General features: G+C 34.0%; 1 protein-coding gene across 4 annotated transcripts in view; it reads left to right on the top strand.

Moving 5' to 3' along the window:
• The window catches only part of KPNA5 (karyopherin subunit alpha 5), a 44,771-nt gene that overhangs the window by 14,809 nt on the left and 7,826 nt on the right, over positions 1–22,136 (top strand). For all 4 annotated transcript variants that reach the window (XM_026489251.4, XM_057311123.1, XM_044380343.3 and 1 more), the window contains exons 8-12: positions 6,556–6,655; positions 15,979–16,142; positions 18,115–18,193; positions 20,213–20,338; positions 21,165–21,292. In XM_026489251.4, coding sequence (XP_026345036.1) covers positions 6,556–6,655; positions 15,979–16,142; positions 18,115–18,193; positions 20,213–20,338; positions 21,165–21,292 — 597 coding nt within the window. The remainder of the gene's footprint in view (positions 1–6,555; positions 6,656–15,978; positions 16,143–18,114; positions 18,194–20,212; positions 20,339–21,164; positions 21,293–22,136) is intronic.

Raw genomic sequence — 22,136 nt, 5'->3', positions numbered from 1 at the left:
GTAGTATACAACACAGCTTGGCCAACTATAGGCCTCAAGCCAAATCTGGCCTGCTTCCGTTTTGTAAATTAAGTTTTATTGGAACACAATCGCTCCCCTTTGCTCACTTAATGCTACGGTTGCTTTCATGCTACATCAGCAGAGTTGAACAGTTGCTGCCAAGAAACACCTGCAAAGCCTAAAATATTTACTGAAAAAGTTTCTCAACCCCTGATACAGAAAGTCAGTGTAATTATTTTATTTCTAAATGAGTTATGGTTTTAGGAGGCTTTAAAGACTATAGGAAAATCTGTAGAGCAGATTTTTTTTGTATATGGTAAGATATACATAACAAAATTTATCATTTTAATTATTTTAAAATGCACAGTTCACTGGCATTAAACAGTATTTTGTACCTATCACCACTGTCTAGTTCCAGAACTTTTAACACTCCAAACAGAAACCCCAATACCTATTAAGCTGTCATGTCCCATTTTCTCCTGGCCCCAGCTCTTGGAAACCACTAATCTGCTGTCTATGGATTTGCCTATTCTGGATATTTCATATAAATGGAATCATATGTTGTGTGACCTTTTGTATCTGGCTTCTTTCACTGAGCATATTGTTTTCAAGGTTCATCTATACTATAACATGTATCAGTACGTCATTATTAAGGCCTAATAACATTCTGTTGTATGGATGTACCACATTTTATTCACCCATTCATCAGTTGATGGTCATTTATTTTCCATCTGTTGATTACATAGTATTCCTCTGAACATTCATATACAAGATTTTGTTTGAACAGTAGTTTTTAATTCTTTTTAGGTATATACCAATGAATAGAATTACTGAGTCATATGGTAACTCTATCTTTAACTTTTTGGGAACCACCAAACTATTTTCCATAGCAGCAGCACCATTTTACATTCCCACCAGCAATGTATGAGAGTTTCACTTTTCCCACATTCTCATCAGCGCTTGTTAATATGTTATTCTGATTTAAGCCACCCTAGTAGGTGTGAGGTGTTATCTCATTTTGCTTTGATTTATATTGAACATCTTTTCATAGGTTTGTTGGCTATGTCTATATCTTCTTTGGAGAAATGTCTGTTAAGTCTTTTGAATAATTTTTAATTCAGTTACTTGTCCTTTGTTGCTGTGTTGTAAGAATTCTTCATATATTCTGAATACATTCTTATCAGATTAATGATTTACAATTTTTTTTTTTGCATTTTCTGGGTTGTCTTCACTCTTGATATTGTCCATTGAGTCACAAAAGTTTTTAATTTTGATGACATCCAATTTATATATTTTTTTCCTTTTGTTGCTTATGCTTTTGGTATTGTATGTGAGAAACCATTGCCAAATCTAAGGTCATGAATATTTGCCCTTATGTTTTCATCAAAGAGTCAAAGAGCCTTCGTCGAAGAGTCTTATAGTCTTAGCGCTTACATTTGCATCTTTGATGCATTTTGAGTTAATTTTTTTATATGATGCGAGGGCATTTGCTTATCACAGCATAATTTGTTGAAAAGAGTATTCTTTCCTTATTGAATGGTACCATATTGTTTTGATTACAGTAGCTTCGTGGTAAATTTTGAAATCAGAATATGTGAGTCCTTCAGTTTTCTTTTTTTGGTCAAGATTGTTTTAGCTATTAGGGTGCCTGGGAAGCTCAGTCAGTTAAGTGTCCGACTCTTGATTTCAGCTCAGGTCATGATGTCATGGGTTTTGAAATCGAGCCTTGTGTCGGGCTGTGTGCTCAGTGCGAGTCTGCTTGAGATTCTTTCCCTCTCTCTCCCTCGCCTTCCCCTTCTGCTCCTCCCCCTGCTGTGCGTGCTGTCTCTCTTTCTCTCAAATAAATAAATCTTTTTTAAAAATCCTTTTAAAAAAAGATTGTTTTAGCTATTCAGGGCTCCTTGCAATTCCATATGAATTAGTTTTCAGTGTACAGAATTGGTTAAATTTATTCCTAAGTATTTTATTCTTTTTGATGCTATTTTAGATGAAATTTTTTTTGACTTGTTCATTGGTAATGTATAGACATACAGTTGGTTTTTGTGTTTTAATCTTGTAGCCTGCACCTTTGTTGAATTCATTTATTAGCACTAGTGGGGCTTTGTTATGGATTTTGTTGGATTTCTCTATCCAAGATCATGTCATCTGTGAATAGTAATAGTTTCAGTTACTGGTTTCTAATTTGGATGCCTTTATTCCTTTTCCTACCTAATTGCTCTGGCTAGAGCTTCTAGTACAGTGTTGCATAACAGGGCAAAAGAAGGTTTGTTCTGTTTGTTTCTGATCTTGAGTGAAAGCTTTTACTCTCACCATTGAGTATGTTGTTAGCTGTGAATTTTTCATAAATGTTCTTTATCATGTTGAGGTAGTTTGCTCCTACTCCTAGTTTGTTGAGTGTTTTTATTATGAAAGAGTGTTGGGTTCTGTTAAATGCTTTTTTTGCATCAGTTGACAGGATCACATGGTTTTTGGGGTTCTTTTTCCCTTCATTCTGTTAATGTGTATTATATTATTTATTATTTGTACATTGAATTATCTTTGCCTTCCTGGGGTAAATTCCATTAGGTCATAGTATATAACCCTTTTAATATGTTGCTTGATTCAATTTCCTAGAATTCTGTTGAAGATTTTTGCCATGTGCATTTATTAGAAATACTGGTCTGTACTTGTGATGTCTTTGGCTTTGGTATTGGGGTAATGCTGGCTCATAAAACAGGTTAGGAAATGTTCTCTTCTATCTCTTGGGAGAGGTTGAGAAGGATTCAGTTCTTCTCATGTTTGGTAGAATTTACCAGTGAAGCCATCTTGTGCTGGACTCTTCTTTATTGTGAGGTTTTTGATTATTGATCAATATCTTTAATTGTTGTAGGCCTATTCAGATTTTCTGTGTCTTTGTGAATCAGTTTGGTAGTTTTTGTGTTTCTAGTTTTTCATTTCTTCTGGGTTATTCAATTTGTTGGCTTACTATTGCTCATAGTATTCTTTTATACTTATATTCTTATTTCTAGAAGATCAGTAGTAACAGCCCCACTTTAATTCTTTTTTTTTTTTGAAGATTTTATTTATTTATTTATTTATTTGAGAGAGAGAAAACGCACGTGTGTACCTGTGCTTATTCCGGGGGTGGGAGAGGGTAACAGAAGGAAAGGGACAAGCAGACTGAATGCAGAGCCCAATGTGGGGCTCAACCCCATGACCCCACAGTCATGACCGGAGCCAAAATCAAGAGTCAGACGCTCAACCAACTGAGTCACCCAGGTGCCTGCCCCTCCCCACTTCCATTCTTAATTTTGAGTCCCTTTTCCTTTGTCAGTCTAAGTAAAGGTATTAATTTTGTTAATTTTTTTCCCCAAAGAATCAACTTTTGGTTTAGTTCATTTTCTCTAGTGTTTTTCTATTCTTTATTTCATTTACTCTTCTGCTCTTTCTTATTTCCTTCCTTCTGCTAGCTTTTGGTTGAGTTTGCTCTAATTTCTGTAGTTTCTTAAGATGGAAGTTTGAGCTATTGATTTGAGATCTTCTTTCCTTAATGTAGGTTTCTACAGCTATAAATTTTTCTCTGAGCATTGCTTTCACTGTATCCCATTAAGTTTAAATATGTTTGTTTTCATTTTCATTTATTTTAAAATATTTCCTAATTTCCTCATTTTTGGGGGTGTTTTTTGTTTTTACCCATTGGTTAGGAGTATGTTTTTTTAATTCCCACATATTTGTGAATGTTCCAGTTTTTCTTCCGTTAGTGATTTTTAGTTTCATGGTGGTCAGAGAAGATACTTTGTGTGATTTCAGTCTTTTAAAATATATCAGATTTGCTCTATGATCTAATATACAATATATCCTGGAGAATGTTTAATGTGCACTTGAGAATATATATTCTCCTGTTACTGAGTTGAATGTTGTATAGGTGTCTTTTATATTTAGTTGGTTTATAGCATTGTTGAAGTCCTCTTTTTCTTCTTACTGATATTCTATCTAGGTATTCTGTCCATTACTAAAAACAGTGTATTAAAGTTTCTAACTATGATTGTACAATTGTTTTTCTCCCTTCAGGTCTGTCAATTTTTGCTTTGTATTTTTGCTGTATTGTTACATCTTCTAAGTTTATGAGTGTTAGAGCTTCGTGATGGGTTGACTTTTTTATCAATATATAATGTTCCTCTTTGTCTTTTAAAATAATTTTTGACTTGAAGTCTATTTGTCTGATACTACTGTAACTACCCCTGGCTCTCTTTGGGTTATTATTTGCATGGAATGTCTTTTTCCATCCTTTCACTTTCAGCCTATTTGTCTTCATATCTAAAGTGAGTATCTTGTAGGGGTGCCTGGGTGGCTCCGTCGGTTAAGCATCTGACTACTGGTTTCAGCTCAGGTCATAATCTCATGGGTTGTGAGATTGAGCCCCATGTGGGGCTCCGTGCTCAACGGGGAATCTGCTTGAGATTCTTTCCCTTTCTCTCTACCCCTTCCCTGCTCTTGCACATGCTCTCTCCCTCTCTCTAAAATATATAGATCTTTAGGAAAAAGTAAAGTGAGTATCTTGTAGAGTGCATTATAGATGGCTCATAGATTGTTGTTTGTTTATCTTGGGGTTTTTAAAAAATGTGTTCTGCCAGTCACTGCCTTTAATTCAAAAATTTGATCCATTTACATTCAGTAGAAATACTGACAAGGAAGGACTTCTGCCATTTTGTTGGTTTCTGTATGTTTTATTTCCTTTTTGTTTCTTAATTCCTTATTGCCTTCTTTTGTGTTTGATTTTTTGGGGTAAGATATGGTATTGATTCCCTTCTCATTTCCTTTTTCTGTATATTTTTTAGTTATTTTCTTAATGATCAGTCCCAGGAGTACAGTTAACATCTTAAACTTGCAGTAACCTTGTTTGAATTAAAACCAATTTAGTTGCAATATTATGAAAAAAATCTACTCCTGTATATCTCTGTCCTATCCCTAGTTTAAGTTTTGGCAAAAATAACATTATACGTTGTATGCCAATTAAAATAGATCTATAATTATTGTTTTATGTATTTGTCTTTTAAGTCATATAGAAAAAAAGAAAAATTACAAATCGAAATTACCACCTTTTATATTTATCTGTATACTTATTTTTAGCAGTGTTGTTTGTTTTTTCTTCTGGTTTTGAGTTGTTGTTTATTGTCCTTTCACTTCAGCCTAAAGGACTCCTTTTAGTTGCTCTAGTAAAGCAGTTCTACTGGTGATGAGTTTTTCTGCTTTTGTTTTTCTGGGAATCTTTTACTTTCTCTTTGATATTTTGAAGGATAGCTTTGCAGGATATAGAATTCTTAAATGACAGCTCTTTCTTTTAGCAGTTTAAATATAATCTTGTTGCCTTCTGTTCTCCATGGTTTTTGATGAGAATTTATCTGTTGATCTTAATGAAAGAGTTCCCAGTTAGACAAAACAAAGGCAGGCCCCTTGCATCAGTCCTTCAGGCAGCACCCACATAGGTCAAACAAACACAATTCCTTGGAAATATGTCTCCTTAGCTCCTTTTTGGAACTAGGAATTCACAGTGGAAATTCTGGCTTTCTTCTTCAAGACTGCTGCCAGACTTGGGAGGGAGTTAGTCAAGGGTAAATTATACTGCCTGAAATCTCTCTTACCACATTGTAGCCCTTTCTTAGTTAAAAGTTTTCTTGGTGACTATAAGTTTTTTACTATCTTCAAGAGTTCGGATATAGTTGATCCTGACAAAGTTTCCAAGTTTTTTTGGTTGTTTCTAGGAGGGGACAGGCTGCCAGAGTTACTGTCTCCACTATTTTTGCTGAGGTCACTACAGAATAGGGATTTTTTAAAAATCTAGTTTCTCTATACTTGTAACAGGTTACAGATCAAAAATACTGACAATCTGTTCAAAACAAACATCTCTTCTCAGTAGCTGATCTTCATTCAATCTGACCCTGTATTCCTTGCTTCCTGAAACATATTTTTTTCATGGTTTAAAAAAATGTAATCTAATACTCTTTTTAAAGTATATAGAAATAATTTTATTTAAGCACCAAACCCAATATTTGGTATTTTTTCTTTTTTTTTTTACTAAGATAATTTGGCCTTAATTTGTAATGCTTAGGCTACTTTTGCTAAGACTTTATGCATTCCTTTTTCTGCTCCTCTAAAGTCCCAGTGGAAAGATTTCATATTCAAAATCATATTATCTGTTACATTATATTGTGATTTAAAACAATAAATCCGTCAAGGTTTAAAAAAAATAAAGTATATAGAAGTAAATCAGCCAATATTCCATGATACCCTTTATTTTGAACATGTTTTATGTCTTGTAAGGATCTGTTCAGATCATAGATTCAGAATTTTAAAAATACAGTGGTGAGATATATATATATATATATATATATATATATATATAATGATTTTTTAAATTACCTTTTCCTACTTTACCACTTTGACTATGTTATAAAATATATTGAGAATTTTTATATTTTATGATATAAAATAGCTAAAAAGAAGAAATGAATGTAAAGTGACAATTTTCTTTTTTCTTTTCTTTCTTTCTTTCTTTTTCTTTTTTTTTTTTGGCAGGTTATTAACAAATTCAAACAGACTTACAACAACCAGAAATGCTGTATGGGCCCTCTCAAATTTATGTAGAGGCAAAAACCCTCCTCCAAACTTTAGTAAGGTATGACTAAAATATACAAATTAAGGAATCTATGTACATACACTTTTAAGTCTCCTTATAATAGACTTTCAGAGATTGAAGGAACTTTATGCTTTTTTTAGTAATTATTTTCTTTATCGACTAGATAACATTTGCACACGTACAAAGTCTAGAGATATACAATAGAAAGGAACTTCTCTTCTACTTTTACTTTACCTCATGATTGCCTCTCGGCAGCTAGTGTCACTTGATGTCTATTTATGTTAGTGTTGACTTTAGAAATCTTCTAGTTTAGTTCTTCTCATTTATTTCCTATAAGTGAAGTTCAAGCCCCCAAAAAGGTTAAGGTAATTCATCCAGGTCCACTATTAGTTATAAAATTGGAAAAGTAATTAGTCCCCAGTGGCTTGTGCTTTCCCAGTGTATTTTTTATCTGTTTAGAATATCTTTTTCCCCATCTACTCATATTCTGCTGCTAAAAGTATAGATTATTAATAACTTTCCAATCTAGTTCCATTTTCTTACCAATGAGATGTTAAAAAGATAGAATGTAGGTAAATTTCTGGGCTGCCATTATACTTCTTTTGAATTCAGTATCTATGAATGAAAGGGGAACATTGACTCTGGCACTAAGAAGAGCTCAAAATCTGGTGAGAATTTAGTAATTAAGTTTCTGGGGGCAAAAAATAATAAATTCCTAATTGAAAAATATGATGCATGAGCTGGTATGCCTTCTCATTTATACTTTCACCATTGCAGTTTGAAAAATGCATGATTTTAAGCCACATTTCGTCTGAACCACCAACATGACTTTAAAATCTCATTGGTAGCATCATCTATTGATCTTTTACCACACCCCATAGCATGTTATGGGTTCAGTCATAGTTCATAAAATTTTTCCATAACCATCCATGCCTATTCTATCCCATGTTCATTGACAAGTACATAATATGACTAAGAAGATAGTTAAAAGCATTTAAAATATGCTAAAAAAATAAAAGGGGGAACAAAATTATTACTTTTTTTTTTTTAAAGATTTGTGTTTATTTGAGAGAGAGAGAGAGAAGAGAAAAGGCACACATGCATGCGGGGGGAGGGGCAGAGGGAGAGAATCTCAAGCAGACTCCCTGCTGAGCATGGGACCCCCCCCCTACCATGTGGGGCTTGATCTCATGACCCATGAAATCATGACCTGAGCCAAAATCAAGAGTCAGATGCTTAACTTAATGAGTCACCCAGGCACCCCCAAAATTATTATTTTAATCAGAAATTTGGTTTAATAGATACATATATCTTAGAAAAGTTTTGAGTAAACTATATACCATAGCTCCCCAAGGAAGCATTATGAAATAATGTTGCAACAATGGCCTTAGTTTAAAAGGTTTTTTTTTTATAATTTTCACTTTAATAGTAGAAGGATAAGGGATGAATATTCGAACTGGGTATAGTACAAGGAAAAGAATATTTATGTGGTACACAAGTACTCCTCTATGACCTTTTTGTTTTTTTAAAGCATTATGTATAAAAACATCGTTTGGCAATGATTATTCTAGAATTGAAAGGAAAGAAAATGTTCATATTTTGTTTGAGGAGATAATAAGGATCAATTCAACTGATGGTGAATCCTTCGCCAGCTATTTGTAGGTTTAGACTTGCATATGTAGAATTGGCTTGCTAATTATATATGTATATATTCATGGTTTTAGCAGTCACAGTAATTTGTCTTTTTTACCTCTTAAAAATAGTATGGGATAACTATATTTTGATTGAGTCTTTATTCAGTGAACTTTAGTTTATACATTGCTTTTCATTTTAAATTTCTTTCTTTAAAATACGTTCCATTTAAGAGTTTGGAGGTTTTTTTCCCTTTGCTTTTAAAATAGCGTGCATCTGTATGTGTATATGTTGAGATAATAATTATGTGATAATAGTTGTAAATATATAATAAGTTTAAAATGCTATATTTCATTTTTCCCTTTTTTTCTGCTTAGAAACAGTATTGGATCTTTTTTTGTTCACATTTTGAGATCTTTTTGTGTTCCAGTTATATTACATGGTTTTTAAGAGTTCTTTAGCCATAGACAAGCAGTAAAGATTTTTTTAAATTTTTGTAATAACAAGCATCTACTATAAAGGACTCTTTTAAAAAAGTTTTTCTTGTAGAGATGCTTTTCCTGAAGAATTTGCTTATTTGAAAGATACTGAAATTTATAATTTATAAAACTGATAGTCTAAACCACATTTTTCTAAGCTTCCTTTTTAAAAACGATTGCTTTTATGAGACATCTAATGGAACATTAAGGACTTTGAGAAGTTATATGAATCTTGAGAAGCCATGTGGTTATCTGAATTTCAGGCCAATTTACATTTATAATGGCAAATAGATACTATTTTAACAGCTGACCAAAAAAAAGATTTCTCAATTAGGAGACTCTTGTTTTCTCTTCCATCCCACCTCTACTTCCTTCTCCATCCTCAGTCAATTTATGACCCTGCTTCTTCACTGAGAAAATTGAAGCACTCTGAAGAGAACTTCCATGGATTACTACCGTCACTACATTTGCCATCTTGTCATCATTTGTACTGCTATACATTCCTGTCATTGTTAATTACTTTAGCCATGCTTCTTTATAAAGTTAATTCATCTGTTTGGATACTACATAACTTTCTGTTTTCCCTATTCAGGGTCATCGCTCCAAGTCCATCACTCCTTTCCTCTCCAACATTAGTAATTGTTTTACTCTCTCCTACATCATTCTCAATACTATAAAAGTATACTGTTATTTCTCTCATGTTAAATCTTTTCTTAGTCCCTGAGAGTCCTGTTAGCTTCCATGTTTATTGCCACCCCATTTCTTTGCTTCCTTTTATAGCAAAATTCCTCATTTGTCTATTCTCATTGTCTACTCTCTCTCTTTCATTCTTGTTGAACCTCTCCAGTCAGAATTTTCCCTCAGTCACTGCACTGAATCTGCTTTCACTAAGGGCACACATGTGTTCACATTGTGAAATCCAGGGGTCAATGATTAGACCTCATCTTAAACGACTTGCTGTATCACAGTGGTGATTTCTCAGTCTTCATCTTACCTGATCTCTTGCCTTCATATGACACATTTGATCACTTCCTCCTCCTATGTAATTTTTTTCACTTTGTTTTCAGGCTACTACTCTCTTTTAAGTTTTCCTTCTACCTCAATGATTGCTCCTTCTCAGATTCATAGTTCCACTTCTTTTTTTCCTCCTAAAAGTGAGAGTACAAAGTGAGTAGTTTTGGCTTTTTCGTATCTTTATCTGCATTCAATTCCTTATTGATTATTACCCATTCTGTGACTTTAAGTGTCATCCACATGCCAGCAACGTACAGATTTCAATGCTTAGCTCATATCTTCTTTTTAACTCCAAACTCAGCATCTTTATTTGGATAGCTAATAGACGTCTTAAACTTAACATATTTAAAATCTAATTCCTGTTCTTTTCCCTCAGAACCTTCTATGCCAACAGTCTTTCATATCAGTTATAGAATTTCCATCTTCCATTATTAAATGAGGTACTTCAACATTTTTTACCTGCTTTCTCTTTTATCTCATTCTCTACAATCACTCCATCAGTAGATTCTGTTGGCTCTACTTCCAAAGTATATTCAGGTAGGAGTTCCTCTGGCCAAATTTGGTACTGTTTGAGGATCAAGATGAATTAAGAAAAGGAAATACTTTTAACACATTGAATAAAAGAATCTGGGATGCCTGGGTGGCTCAGTTGGTTAAGCGTCTGCCTTCGGGGTAGGTCATGATTCCAGGGTCCTGTGATTGAGTCCCACAATGGGCTCCTTGCTCATTCTGCTTCTCCCTCTACCTGCCGCTTCACCTGCTTGTGCTCACGTGCGCTCTCTCTCTCTCTGACAAATAAATAAATAAAATCTTAGGAAAAAAAAAAAGAATCTGTGAGTCTATCCTAATACTAAAAATGGGGAAAGGAAAGCTCTTTTTTATAGAAGAAAGACTTCATATTAGAAAAGTCAACCACCATGCTAATAATTGATTTAGGCAAGAATTATCAATGCGTTCTAAAACATTTAGGTGAAAGATTGTTGGGGAACAGAATATTGACATTGTTGGAAAGTACTGACCTACAGAGTATTTATTAATTACAAAGGGGATAGGAGGGAGTTTTATTTACTGTTGAGAATTCTAGTGGACTTTAGTCACCTTAACCAAATGATTAAGTTTAACATTACTAATAAAGGGAAAACTGACATGATATGCCTTTAGATGTGACATGACTAAAAATGACGCATCATCACCTATGTAACACTCTTGCTGGAAATGTCTACTCTGAATCTAATAATGAGGGAAGTAAGACAAATCAGAATTGAGGAATGGTTTGTGAAATAAATGTGCTGGACTCGAAGAACATCAGTGGTGTGAAAGCACACAAATAAGCTGAGGAACTATCTAAGATTAAAAGGCAGTAAAGGCACACACCTATTAGAATCGTTAAAATCTAAGAAGCTAGTAATACCAAGTGCTGACAAGATGGATAGCAACTGAAATTCATATACATTGCTGATAAATGTAAAATGGCACAGACACTTTAGTAAGAAGGCAGTTTCTTACTGTGCCATTTAACAATATGGTACTTACCCAGGGAGTAGGACATAGTATGTCTACAAAAAGACCTGTACGTAAATGTTTATGAGAGCTTTATTCATAATCACCAGAAATTGGAAACAGCCCAAACGAACATCAGCTGGTGTATGGATATACAAATTATGTTTCATTCATATGGTGGAATATAACTCAACAGTAAGAAGCTACTGGTACATGTAACAACATGAGTGAATCTCACAAGAATTAAGCTAAACAAAAGAAGCCATACACAAATGCTACATCTTGTATGATTTCATTAATATAATATTTTGGAAAAGACAAAACTATAGAAACAAAATCAGATCAGTGATTGCTGAAAGGGACAGAAGGGTAGTTTTAGAGGTGATAGGAATATTCTATAGCTTGATTGGGTGGTAGCTATACCACTGAATGTATTTGTCAAAACTCTCACTAGAACTGTACATCTAAGAAGAATTACTTTTACTGTAATTTATACTTCAATAAACCTGATTTTTTAAAGATACTAATGAGATATAACAAGTAAATGCAATGTTTAATTACTGATTAGATCGTGGATTGGAATTAAGTTTTAATTTAAAATATTTAAATTTGCTTTAGACCTTAGATGATATTATTGTACCAATAAAAAATTTTTGGATGTGACAATTACATTGTCTTAGAAGAGTGTAAAGAAATTCCATTTTTCTTAAGAGATACATGCTGAAGGATTAGGGGTGAAGTATCATGATAATATTTGTAGTTGGTTCTCAAATAGGCAGTAAACATATTTTTAAAATGTATTTTATATGTATATATATGTGTGTGTTGTGTGTATGCATATTTCCCATTTCATCTCACAATGTATTCAAAAGACATGTATTCAAGAATTGAGACGTAATAAAATGAGTAATTTTTACTGCTTGCTTCTACCAGGTAATTCTTAAATGAAACAGGCATCCTCCCGCCACCCCCCCTTTGCAAGTATGTGAATATAAAGAATACAAAGATCTGTGGTACATTTTGGTACCACTGCCTTGATTTATGCTGAGTTTTATTCACCATTGCTTTTGTAGCTTTAGTGCAAATGTCAACAAAATGAAGAAGACTAATTATGTGTTAGTAGAATTATGAAAATGGTTTTGGCATTAAAGATTGCTTCCCTCAAGGTTTCAGGAATCCTTCAGGAGTCCGTGGACCACACTTTGAGAACCACTGGCCTACAACTTAATGCTTAATATCTGCTTAATATCTATATACTTCCCTCATTTTTAAAAAATATTTAATTTATTTATTTATTTGAGAGAGAGAGCATGAGAGTGGGGTGAGGGGCAGAGGGAGAAGCAGACTCCCCGCTGAGCAAGGAGCCCAATGTGGGACTCGATTCCAGGACTCTGGGATCATGACCTGATCCAAAAGCAGTTGCTTAACTGACTGAGCCACCCAGACCCCCCCCCCATCTTCTTAAAGTGCTTGCTTATAAGTTACCTTTTCCATGAGCTCCACTCTGACTACCCTACATAGTAATGTAATCTCTTACTACCCCAGCCACTGACCTCCACATTTTTTCTGACCTCTAATTTTTTCTTAGCATCTTTTAACATAATACATTTTTAAAAATTTATTACATAATTAATTTTTTCAAAAAAACTTTCTTTCACTGAAATATAAACTCCTTAGAGTTAGGAATCTTTGTCTCTTTTTGTTTACTTATGTATTCCAAACTTAGAGTGTAATTCACATTGATAGGGCTTAAAACTTTTGTTGGGTAAATTTTCTGTGACTTTCTGTGAGAGTTTTTATCATTCACATTTTTTTGAAATTTTTATTTTCAGAATCATAATTTTCAAGAATTTTTTCTGTTCTCTGATTGCTCATCTTTAGCTAGAATTTTACAGGTGTTATAGCTTTTTGTATGCACCAGCAAATTATCTACCTGAGGATTTATAATTTTTTTGAAATTTTCTTTTTTCTGGTGTCTCTCTTTCTTTGTATGTTTTTGTTTTGTTTATGGTTTGTTTGTCTTAGTCTCTTTTTTATTGGGCGATCTCCTCATATAACTGGTGATCCTGGGCACTCTGGACATACTTAGGAGGCAGACACTAAAAGCGAAATGGAAAATAGGTGTAGAGGTGGGTGTATAGATTTGTCATTTCATGGGCTTCATTATAGAGTAATTGGGCAGCAAAACCATGTTTTCTTTGAGGAACTCAAAATTTCTGTATGTTTTCTGAGACCATTCTGTGTCTCCAGAGACAGATTTTCTAGTCTCCTGGTGGAAAGTGAATGGATTGGGTTGAACAGTAGAGTAGATAATACTACTGGAGATGTGGGAGCTGGGCATTGGAAGAGAACTAGAGATTTTCATCAGTCAGTATGTAAACTTTTACTTAATCTCTGTAATTTCTGATCTCGTGCTTTATTTCAAACTTGTCTATGTCTGATATCCCAAAGTTAAGTTTCTGTAGTTCACTTTTTGTTTTTCAGTTTCTCCTTAAAATAAACCTCTAGTCTTTGGTAGCATTGAGAATATTAGATACCTACCTATAGTCTAACATGTTTCTCATTTAGCTTTTTAAGCTTTCTTTCTGTTTTAGCACCATTTCTCTTCTGTGCCTTCTTTGATAGCTGTCACCTCTGATTCTTGAGGCCCTTTGGGGTGATGGTTGGAGGATAAATTAGCTTTCTTCTTCTTTTTTAAATTAGCTTTCTTCATATTGGTAGTTCCCTCTCCAGGCATTGAGGTGTCACCTTTCTCTCATTCATAATCCTGTCCACAATATATTATGGGCATGATTACAGATGTCTGCTGCACTCCTCAGAGATGGGATTTGTATTTCTTTCTTCTTTGCCTTGTTTCTGAGAAGACAGTGGGTCAGAAATGTTTTTATTTTGCTCCCTTAAAACTAGAAATCTGTAGTGCTTCATTTTTTAAATCAGTAAAAAGATATGAACCAGTATGCTGATTTTTTTAACTCAAAAATTTATATTTGCTTTAAAAAATGATTCTCACAGTTCTCTGTTCAAGGAAGAGGTCATTGGCAAGGGTGAAGGCATGATTATTTGGAAAGAATTCAGTTGTGCAGATTTGCTTTACTAACTTACAAACACATCTATTTTGTAAGCGAACTGTTTTTTTTATTCCTGGGCCCTGGGGTCTTCCTTACAGAAAGGCCTCACAGAGAAGATAGATAGGTATTTTCAGATGCTCATAGTTTATATACTGGCAATCTTTAAAATAGAGGTAAAGAGAAAATTCATCTCAAGTATTAGAACCTTAAAAAAGCTGTCATTACTCTTTATTTGTGGCATATCTAAATTTAGTATATAACTCTTATCTGTAGGATACTTTAGGTTGCTGATTAAAAAAAAAACTTGGGGTGCCTGGGTAGCTCAGTTGATTAAGCCTCTGCCTTTGGCTCAGGTCATGATCCCAGGGTTCTGGGATCGAGTCCCACATCGGGCTCTCTCTGCCTCAGACTACTGCCTACTGCCCCCCTCCCCCCCGATTATGCCCTCTATCTTTCTCTCCCTGTCAAATAAATAAATAAAAATCTTAAAAAAAAAAAAACGCTTTAAAAAAAGCTTTAAGGAATATAGAATCAATACTAATCGTGGCAATAAAAAGAGCGAACATCTCCGTGCTTACTACGTGTCAGGTACTGTTCTAAGATGCTACATGCATTCTTACTAGTATAACAGTATTGTTTTATTCCTGTTTTATAAATGAAGAAATTGGTTTTCAGAGATGTTAGGTAATTTGCCCATGGTCATACAGCTAGTGAATCTAGGTCTGTCTGATTTGAGAAAGAAAGGATCATAGAATTTGTCTAATTCAGCCTTTTGTTTCACAGATTTGGAAACTGAGTCTCAGAGAGGTGAAGTGATATGCTCATTTCACAACTAAGTAGTTGTAATACTAATGCTAAAGAGATTTTAATCTTTTAATCTGTTTTCATGTATGTGGTTTTTCTTTTTTTGTAATTGAAGATTCAGGGTTTCAGTACATTAAGTACAGTTAATTAGTGACTTTCATTTAAAAACCCTTCAGATTTCTTTTCGTATTTTCTACACCTGTAGAAAATTGATTTTCTCAATTGATTATTAGATTTGTTTCCAGTAATGTACATGTAATAAGTAGGGTGAGGTTTATTTCAGTTAGATCATATTTCATGATGATATTAAACACAAAACTAAAACATTTTTACTTCTCTTAGCTTTGTTACGCCTTTTTGGGTGTGTTATGTGTGTGATTTAAACATAGGGGATCTCACATATGTATTTCATTACTCTTAAAAACTTTACCACATATCTTATTTAATGTAAGATTAATTAGAGGGGTGCTTGGGTGCTTAGTCAGTTAAGCGTCTGATTCTTGGTTTCAGGTCTGGTCATGATCTCAGGGTCCTGAGATCAAGCTCTGTGTTGGGCTCCCCGCTCAGCGGGGAGTCTGCTTCCCCTCTCTCTCTTCCTTTTTCCCTCCCCCAGCTCATGCCCCCTCTCCCCTCTCTCTTTCTTTCTCTAAAATAAATAAATAAATCTTTTTAAAAAAGTAATTGGAAACAATCAGTTACATATTCATATATATGACCATAATTTTTTAAAACAATAGAATGTTTTAATTTCTGGTATTTTTATAGCATTAAATTTTTGTTTTAAAATGGGTTTCTGTACTTTCCCAAAGAAACCTGTCTTAGATAGAGTAAATTGTTAAATATTGGCTCTTTTCTTTTCTTCCAGGTTTCACCTTGCTTAAATGTCTTGTCACGATTGTTGTTTAGCAGTGACCCAGATGTATTAGCAGATGTGTGCTGGGCCCTTTCTTATCTTTCTGATGGACCCAATGATAAAATTCAAGCAGTCATTGATTCTGGAGTCTGTCGAAGATTGGTGGAACTTTTGATGTAACTATGATTTATGTTTAATAATTGTATGATTGTGTATTAAATTTAGCAGTTAGGGTAATGGCCTTGTAAATATCTCAAGAGTGACTGTCTTTGGAGAGGATTGAAAAGCCATCAATCCCACTTTTCAGAACAGCTATAATGCTGAAAAGTTGACCTTTTTAAATTTATATCTCATCCTTTAGTTGGAACTAATCATTTTGTGAATGTATTTCATTAGTTTTCATCTTTTTATGAGTGACAGGGATTTAATTTAACAGATATATATGGAATGCCTGTTACCTGCTAGAGTGTTGTACAACATATTATTAATGAAGTATAGAACTCGGTACCTGCTCCCACAGAACCAGTAACCTAGTTAATTGTTCATTACAGTAACTAATTTGTGTGAAAATCCATGTAGTGAAAACATTTCGTATTTCACTTGTTTTAGTATTTCACTTGCTAGGCTATTGCTACCCTCTTTAAAAAGAACGTATTTTTTGTAAAAGAAGTTAAAAACTGTAAGAGAATTTGTTTTAAAAAGATACTTTCTTTATCTTTTTCTTTAAAAAGACTTATTATACTACTTCCTTTTATCAAAAAGCCATTAGGTAGGGTCAAACAAAGCAGATGGCACAAAGAAGAGAGGTCTGATAAGGAGTTATGGCTCTAGTCCAAAGACAGCATCTGAGGAGGGTAGGCTGGCAGGTCCAGTGGGGGGATCAGGGCTCAAGCTTGAGGATGGCACCCATTAGAGCGGAATAGCAAGCAGGCTGGAGCAACACATGATGGATAACAGCCTAGCTGGATCAGAAGCCAGTTTCTTATTTTTATTCTAAGAGAATGGAGATGCAAATATGGAAAGGAGGAAAGCCAGAATAATCTTGTGGTATTAGATTAGAACTGGAGATATCAATGTGAACTCATGGCTTTGAACATAAAGAGATAGATGTAGAAATAAATATATATGTAAGTATGTGTGTGTGTGTGTCTGTGTATGTGTGTATCCTCTTAAAGGGCCTGGGAGTAGTGACACATATGTACTAAAAAGTTGAACATACCAAATCTTGGTATTTAAACACTACCCTTCATTAACAGGAACCAAAATTCTTGGATAAATGGCTGATTCTAGGGCTGGGATTGAGAAAAAATAAGATGAACCTAGAAAGTAATAAGTGCTCAAAGAATGGAGAAATATCAAAAGGACACAGAACCCACTTGAGGGGACTCCTGCTGTTGAAGCTTCCAAACTTTGGATGATTTGAGCATTAAAATAAATTGTAGTAATATATTATAGCATTGAATAAAATAGGAATCCATGAGTCCACACTAAAATAAGTAGGTAGATCAATAGACTGAAAAAGCATATAGTTGGAATGATGGTATTACAAATCATTGGCAATAATATTAATAATAATTCAGACAATACACATCAAGAGGTGGTGAAAGTAGTGGTGAAAGTGGGATAAGGAGTGGGGTTTAACATAGTCTAAAAGTATTTCCTCTCAAAAATATTAATTATAAAAGGAAAAACAATAATGTTGAAGTGGAGAAATCTGACAGACACCATTTTAAGTGACGAGTTCGGTGCCACTATTGTGGACAAAGCAGATTATCAGGGGCTACCCTATGTGATGAAAAGACGATTGCATTTGTGATATCCTAGCATAAAGTATATAACTTGTATCTTAATCATGAGGAAACATGGGACAAAACGTAAAAATTAGTTTATGATCATTATAAATGTCAAGATCATGAAATAAAGGAAAAAATAGGAACTGTTTTGAATTAGAATAGAGACATGACAACTGGGTATAATACATAATCCTGGATTAGATTCTTTATTACAGAAGTATTACTGGCATAATTAGTGAAACTTGAGTGGAATCTCTGGGTTAAAGAGTATACAGGACTATTTTGTACTATTTTTGCAAATTTTTTGTAAATTTTAACTCTTGCATAGTATGTAAGTTCATATTTTTATTTTTAGGCACAATGATTATAAAGTTGTATCACCTGCATTAAGAGCAGTTGGTAATATTGTGACTGGTGATGATATTCAAACACAGGTAAGTTCAGACTTCAGTATGATAAATTGTTAAGATAATGGATTTTAAGAAATTTATCTAGTTTCATACTGCTTGGTTACATATTAATCAAGACTTTAGCATTACCATAACTATATAAGCATCTATAATGTGACAGTAAGCATATTCTTGATGATGAGTGATCTACCTCGAATTCCTGTATGTGAAAGCACTATCCTAGATCTATATAGATAGAAAGAAGTACAAGATAGGAGGTTGACTCTTGAAGGATTTATAATAAAATTGAGGAGAAAATATATACTAAAGCAAAGCAAATTACCCAAGTTAGTGTATGTTTTGCTGAGAGCTGATTGGTCAGTAAATGCTACAGAAGTTTAAAGAGATCTCCGTCCTAAGAAATCTTTGTAGATTCCATAAAGAAGTTGTAATTAAAGCTTTATCTTAAAGTTGGGGAAGAACTTAAGTAGACTAGAAGAGATTTATGTGAACATAGGTACAGAGGCAGCCATGTGTGAGTTGTGTTTAAGAGACATTAAACTAGGGGCGCCTGGGTGGCACAGTGGTTAAGCGTCTGCCTTCGGCTCAGGGCGTGATCCCGGCGTTATGGGATCTGGCCCCACATCAGGCTCCTCCGCTATGAGCCTGCTTCTTCCTCTCCCACTCCCCCTGCTTGTGTTCCCTCTCTCGCTGGCTGTCTCTATCTCTGTCAAATAAATAAATAAAATCTTTAAAAAAAAAGAGAGAGACATTAAACTTGACTGGAGAAGGAACTGTTAGTGAAAGGTGATTGATTATAAATGGTTTAAACGTGGGGTTGGTTGGAAATGGGAGGGTCTTTTATAGTAGATTGAAGACCTAGATTATGAGAATGGAAGGAAAGATAGCAAGGAAACATTTTCCGGGATAGTAAATACGTGTGTATCTGTCTGTCTGTCTGTCTGTCTGTCTTTCGGAGGATGGTGAGATACCAGAAAAGGTGTGATGTCAAGATTGACTTAGGTCTGGAGCAATCTTTCTTGAAGATAGGAACTTAAACTCTGTGACACATTAGATTCTCCTTTTTTTGCCACCATAGCTTAAACTTCATTCTCATTTACATATTATCTTTTGGGTTTAATCTTTTCAAGTCCTATTTAGATATATGTTTTTAAGTTGATCCTTAGTAATTGATAGTTATTAATTTAAAATAGCTCTTTAAATGAGAGTGCCCTTTTTTTTTTTTTTTTAAGATTTTATTTATTTATTTGACAGAGAGACAGCCAGCAAGAGAGGGAACACAAGCAGGGGGAGTGGGAGAGGGAGAAGCAGGCTCCCAGCAGAGCAGGGAGCCCAGTGTGAGGCTCTAACCCAGGACTCTGGGATCACGCCCTGAGGCGAAGGTGGACGCTTAACGCCTGCGCCACCCAGGCGCCCCGTGAGAGTGCCCTTCTAAACATAACACTCTTCAGCAGAATTTTGGTGCACTGCTTCATGCCTTCTTCTTCACCAAGTAAATCATTGTGGGTATTCTGAAAATAGGAACATAATTAATTATGACATGGAATGAAGAATGTAAAGGGACAAAGCAGAACATACTTCTTTACAAAAGAAAAGTGGAACAGTAAAAAAATTTAATGAAAAAAATTGACTTATTCTCTGCATTGAAGTTTCTTAACCAGTTACGGAATTAGGTATTTTCAAACTGATTTATTTTCATCATTTCATTTGGTAAAACTAGAGGTTGGATCCTGACCAGTCACTAAATCTCTCTTGAATTGTATCAGTTGAATTCTTGAGTGTATTTGTAAACATGAAGGACACACCTCTGAGTGTCCTGCTTACCCACATTTTAGTGGTTTGACAGAGCACTTTACTGCACCAGGTTTTGGCGAAGTGGGAGAGTAGAAAGTAGCAAGTACCTAAGTTTTACTTTGAGAGGAATTTCTTTTTTCTTAATTAAGTTTTTCAAGAGTGATTTTTGTATTTCTGTAAATCATTAGTCTATCTTTGTGTAGTTTTTTGCTACAAAACTTCTGTTTCCATTTCTGATTTTTGTTTCAGGTAATTTTGAATTGCTCTGCATTACCATGTCTCTTACATTTGTTGAGTAGCCCAAAGGAGTCAATCAGAAAAGAAGCCTGCTGGACTGTTTCTAACATTACTGCTGGAAATAGAGCTCAGATTCAGGTAAATACCTTTCAAACCAAAAAAAAAACCAGGAAGATCTCTTAAGTCAGTTTGGACAAAAGTCAGCATTTTATCAGTGATTTTTTTTTTTTAGTGAGTGAGTTAAAAAAAATTCTTAAAAAGGATTTTACAGAACATGGTCTTTTCTCCTCTAAAATAATAACATCCATTTATAGTTGTCTAGTGAGGAATTGTGTGTGTGTGTGTGTGTATAAAATTGCCCACAGTGCTGGACACATATGGCTAGTCTTAAAAAGAGATTGATTTTTATTAGTTTTAAATAAGTTAGGTAATGATCTTCCTATCAAAACTTTTAAGTAATGATTTATTAGGGTCTTAACAAGCTTCTCGGGTGAAAAATTGAGTCAAAAATTACTTGTACATTTTGATCAAATATCTACCTTGTGCTTTATCATCTTTATTTTTTTATTATTTTTTTTAAAGATTTTATTTATTTGAGAGAGAGAGTGAGAGAACATGACCAGGATGAGGGGCAGAGGGAAAAGCAGACTCCCTGCTGAGCAGGGAGTCCAATGTGGGGCTCGATCCCTGGGACCCTGGGATCATGACCTGAGCCAAAGGCAGACGCTTAACCTAGTGAGCCACCGAGGCTCCCCTGCTTTATCATCTTTAAAATTAATATCCTGTTAATATGTTTTCCAGCTTTGGAAGTATATGAAAGTTTGTTGAAAGATTAGAAAGATTTCCAAAGGTATTTCTAAAAAGCATGACATTTTAAAGCCAATGGGTCTTAAAATTTCTCTACTTAATAACATTTTTAAAACAACATTGGCACTGTTTATGTTGTATCATTTTTCCTCCTCAGGCTGTTATAGATGCAAATATTTTTCCTGTTTTGATTGAGATTCTGCAGAAAGCAGAGTTTCGCACCAGAAAAGAAGCAGCTTGGGCTATAACTAATGCAACATCGGGAGGTACTCCAGAACAAATAAGGTATGATACAGAGTTTTTTAATTTGTTTTTTTTAAATATAAATGGGACAAAATAAAGTACTACATACTTTTTATTTGTTGATGAAACTAAAACATTATTTCTAAGTCAGTTTAATATGCATTTTTAATGTGAAATGAAAGCATTTGTTACATCGGTTATATTATTCATTCATAGTAGTTTTTGTTTTGTTTTGTTTTTCAGTAAAGGATAATTAACACCACTTGCCTTGGCAGACTATTTATGAAAAATCAGAGGTTAAAAATCTGAAAAAGAGCAGCTTTTATTAATTTGCAAAATATACTCTAATGGATATTAAATATTTTTTATACCATTAGAGTCACGTGCATATAACTTTATTATATAGAAATGGCTAATGAATTTGAACATCCACTTATTTAAAATAATTATTAAAAATAAAAGATAATGCTGAAATAGACATTTGTTTGTATAGGATGTTCTCCTGGTCAGTTGTTAGCCTTACCTGTAGATGGTATCTTTTCTTTCTCTATACTTGTTTTCTTTTTTCTTTTTTACGATAGCTTTTTTGATAGGCCTTCTGTTGTTTTTTTTACGTGTTTCTTTTACTAACAACATAAATACTGCGTACATGGGCTTTGAAGTCTGGCAGCTTTCAAATCCTGTTCCTTCAGTAAAAGTTGTGTGACCTTGACAAAGTCATTTTACCTGTCTAATCCACAGTTTCTTCATTTTTTAAATGGATTTGATTAACGGATAATATCTTATGATAGTCTCTTGATAATTAAATGGGATTCATACGTTTAAAGTGCTTAACATGGTGCCTAAACATTAAGTTCTCTACTAAGATTAGCTGCTCTTATCATTA

Source organism: Ursus arctos, unplaced genomic scaffold (assembly GCF_023065955.2).
Source record: "Ursus arctos isolate Adak ecotype North America unplaced genomic scaffold, UrsArc2.0 scaffold_13, whole genome shotgun sequence".
Lineage (NCBI taxonomy): Eukaryota > Metazoa > Chordata > Mammalia > Carnivora > Ursidae > Ursus > Ursus arctos.
This window is presented reverse-complemented; position numbering and strand designations above follow the sequence as displayed.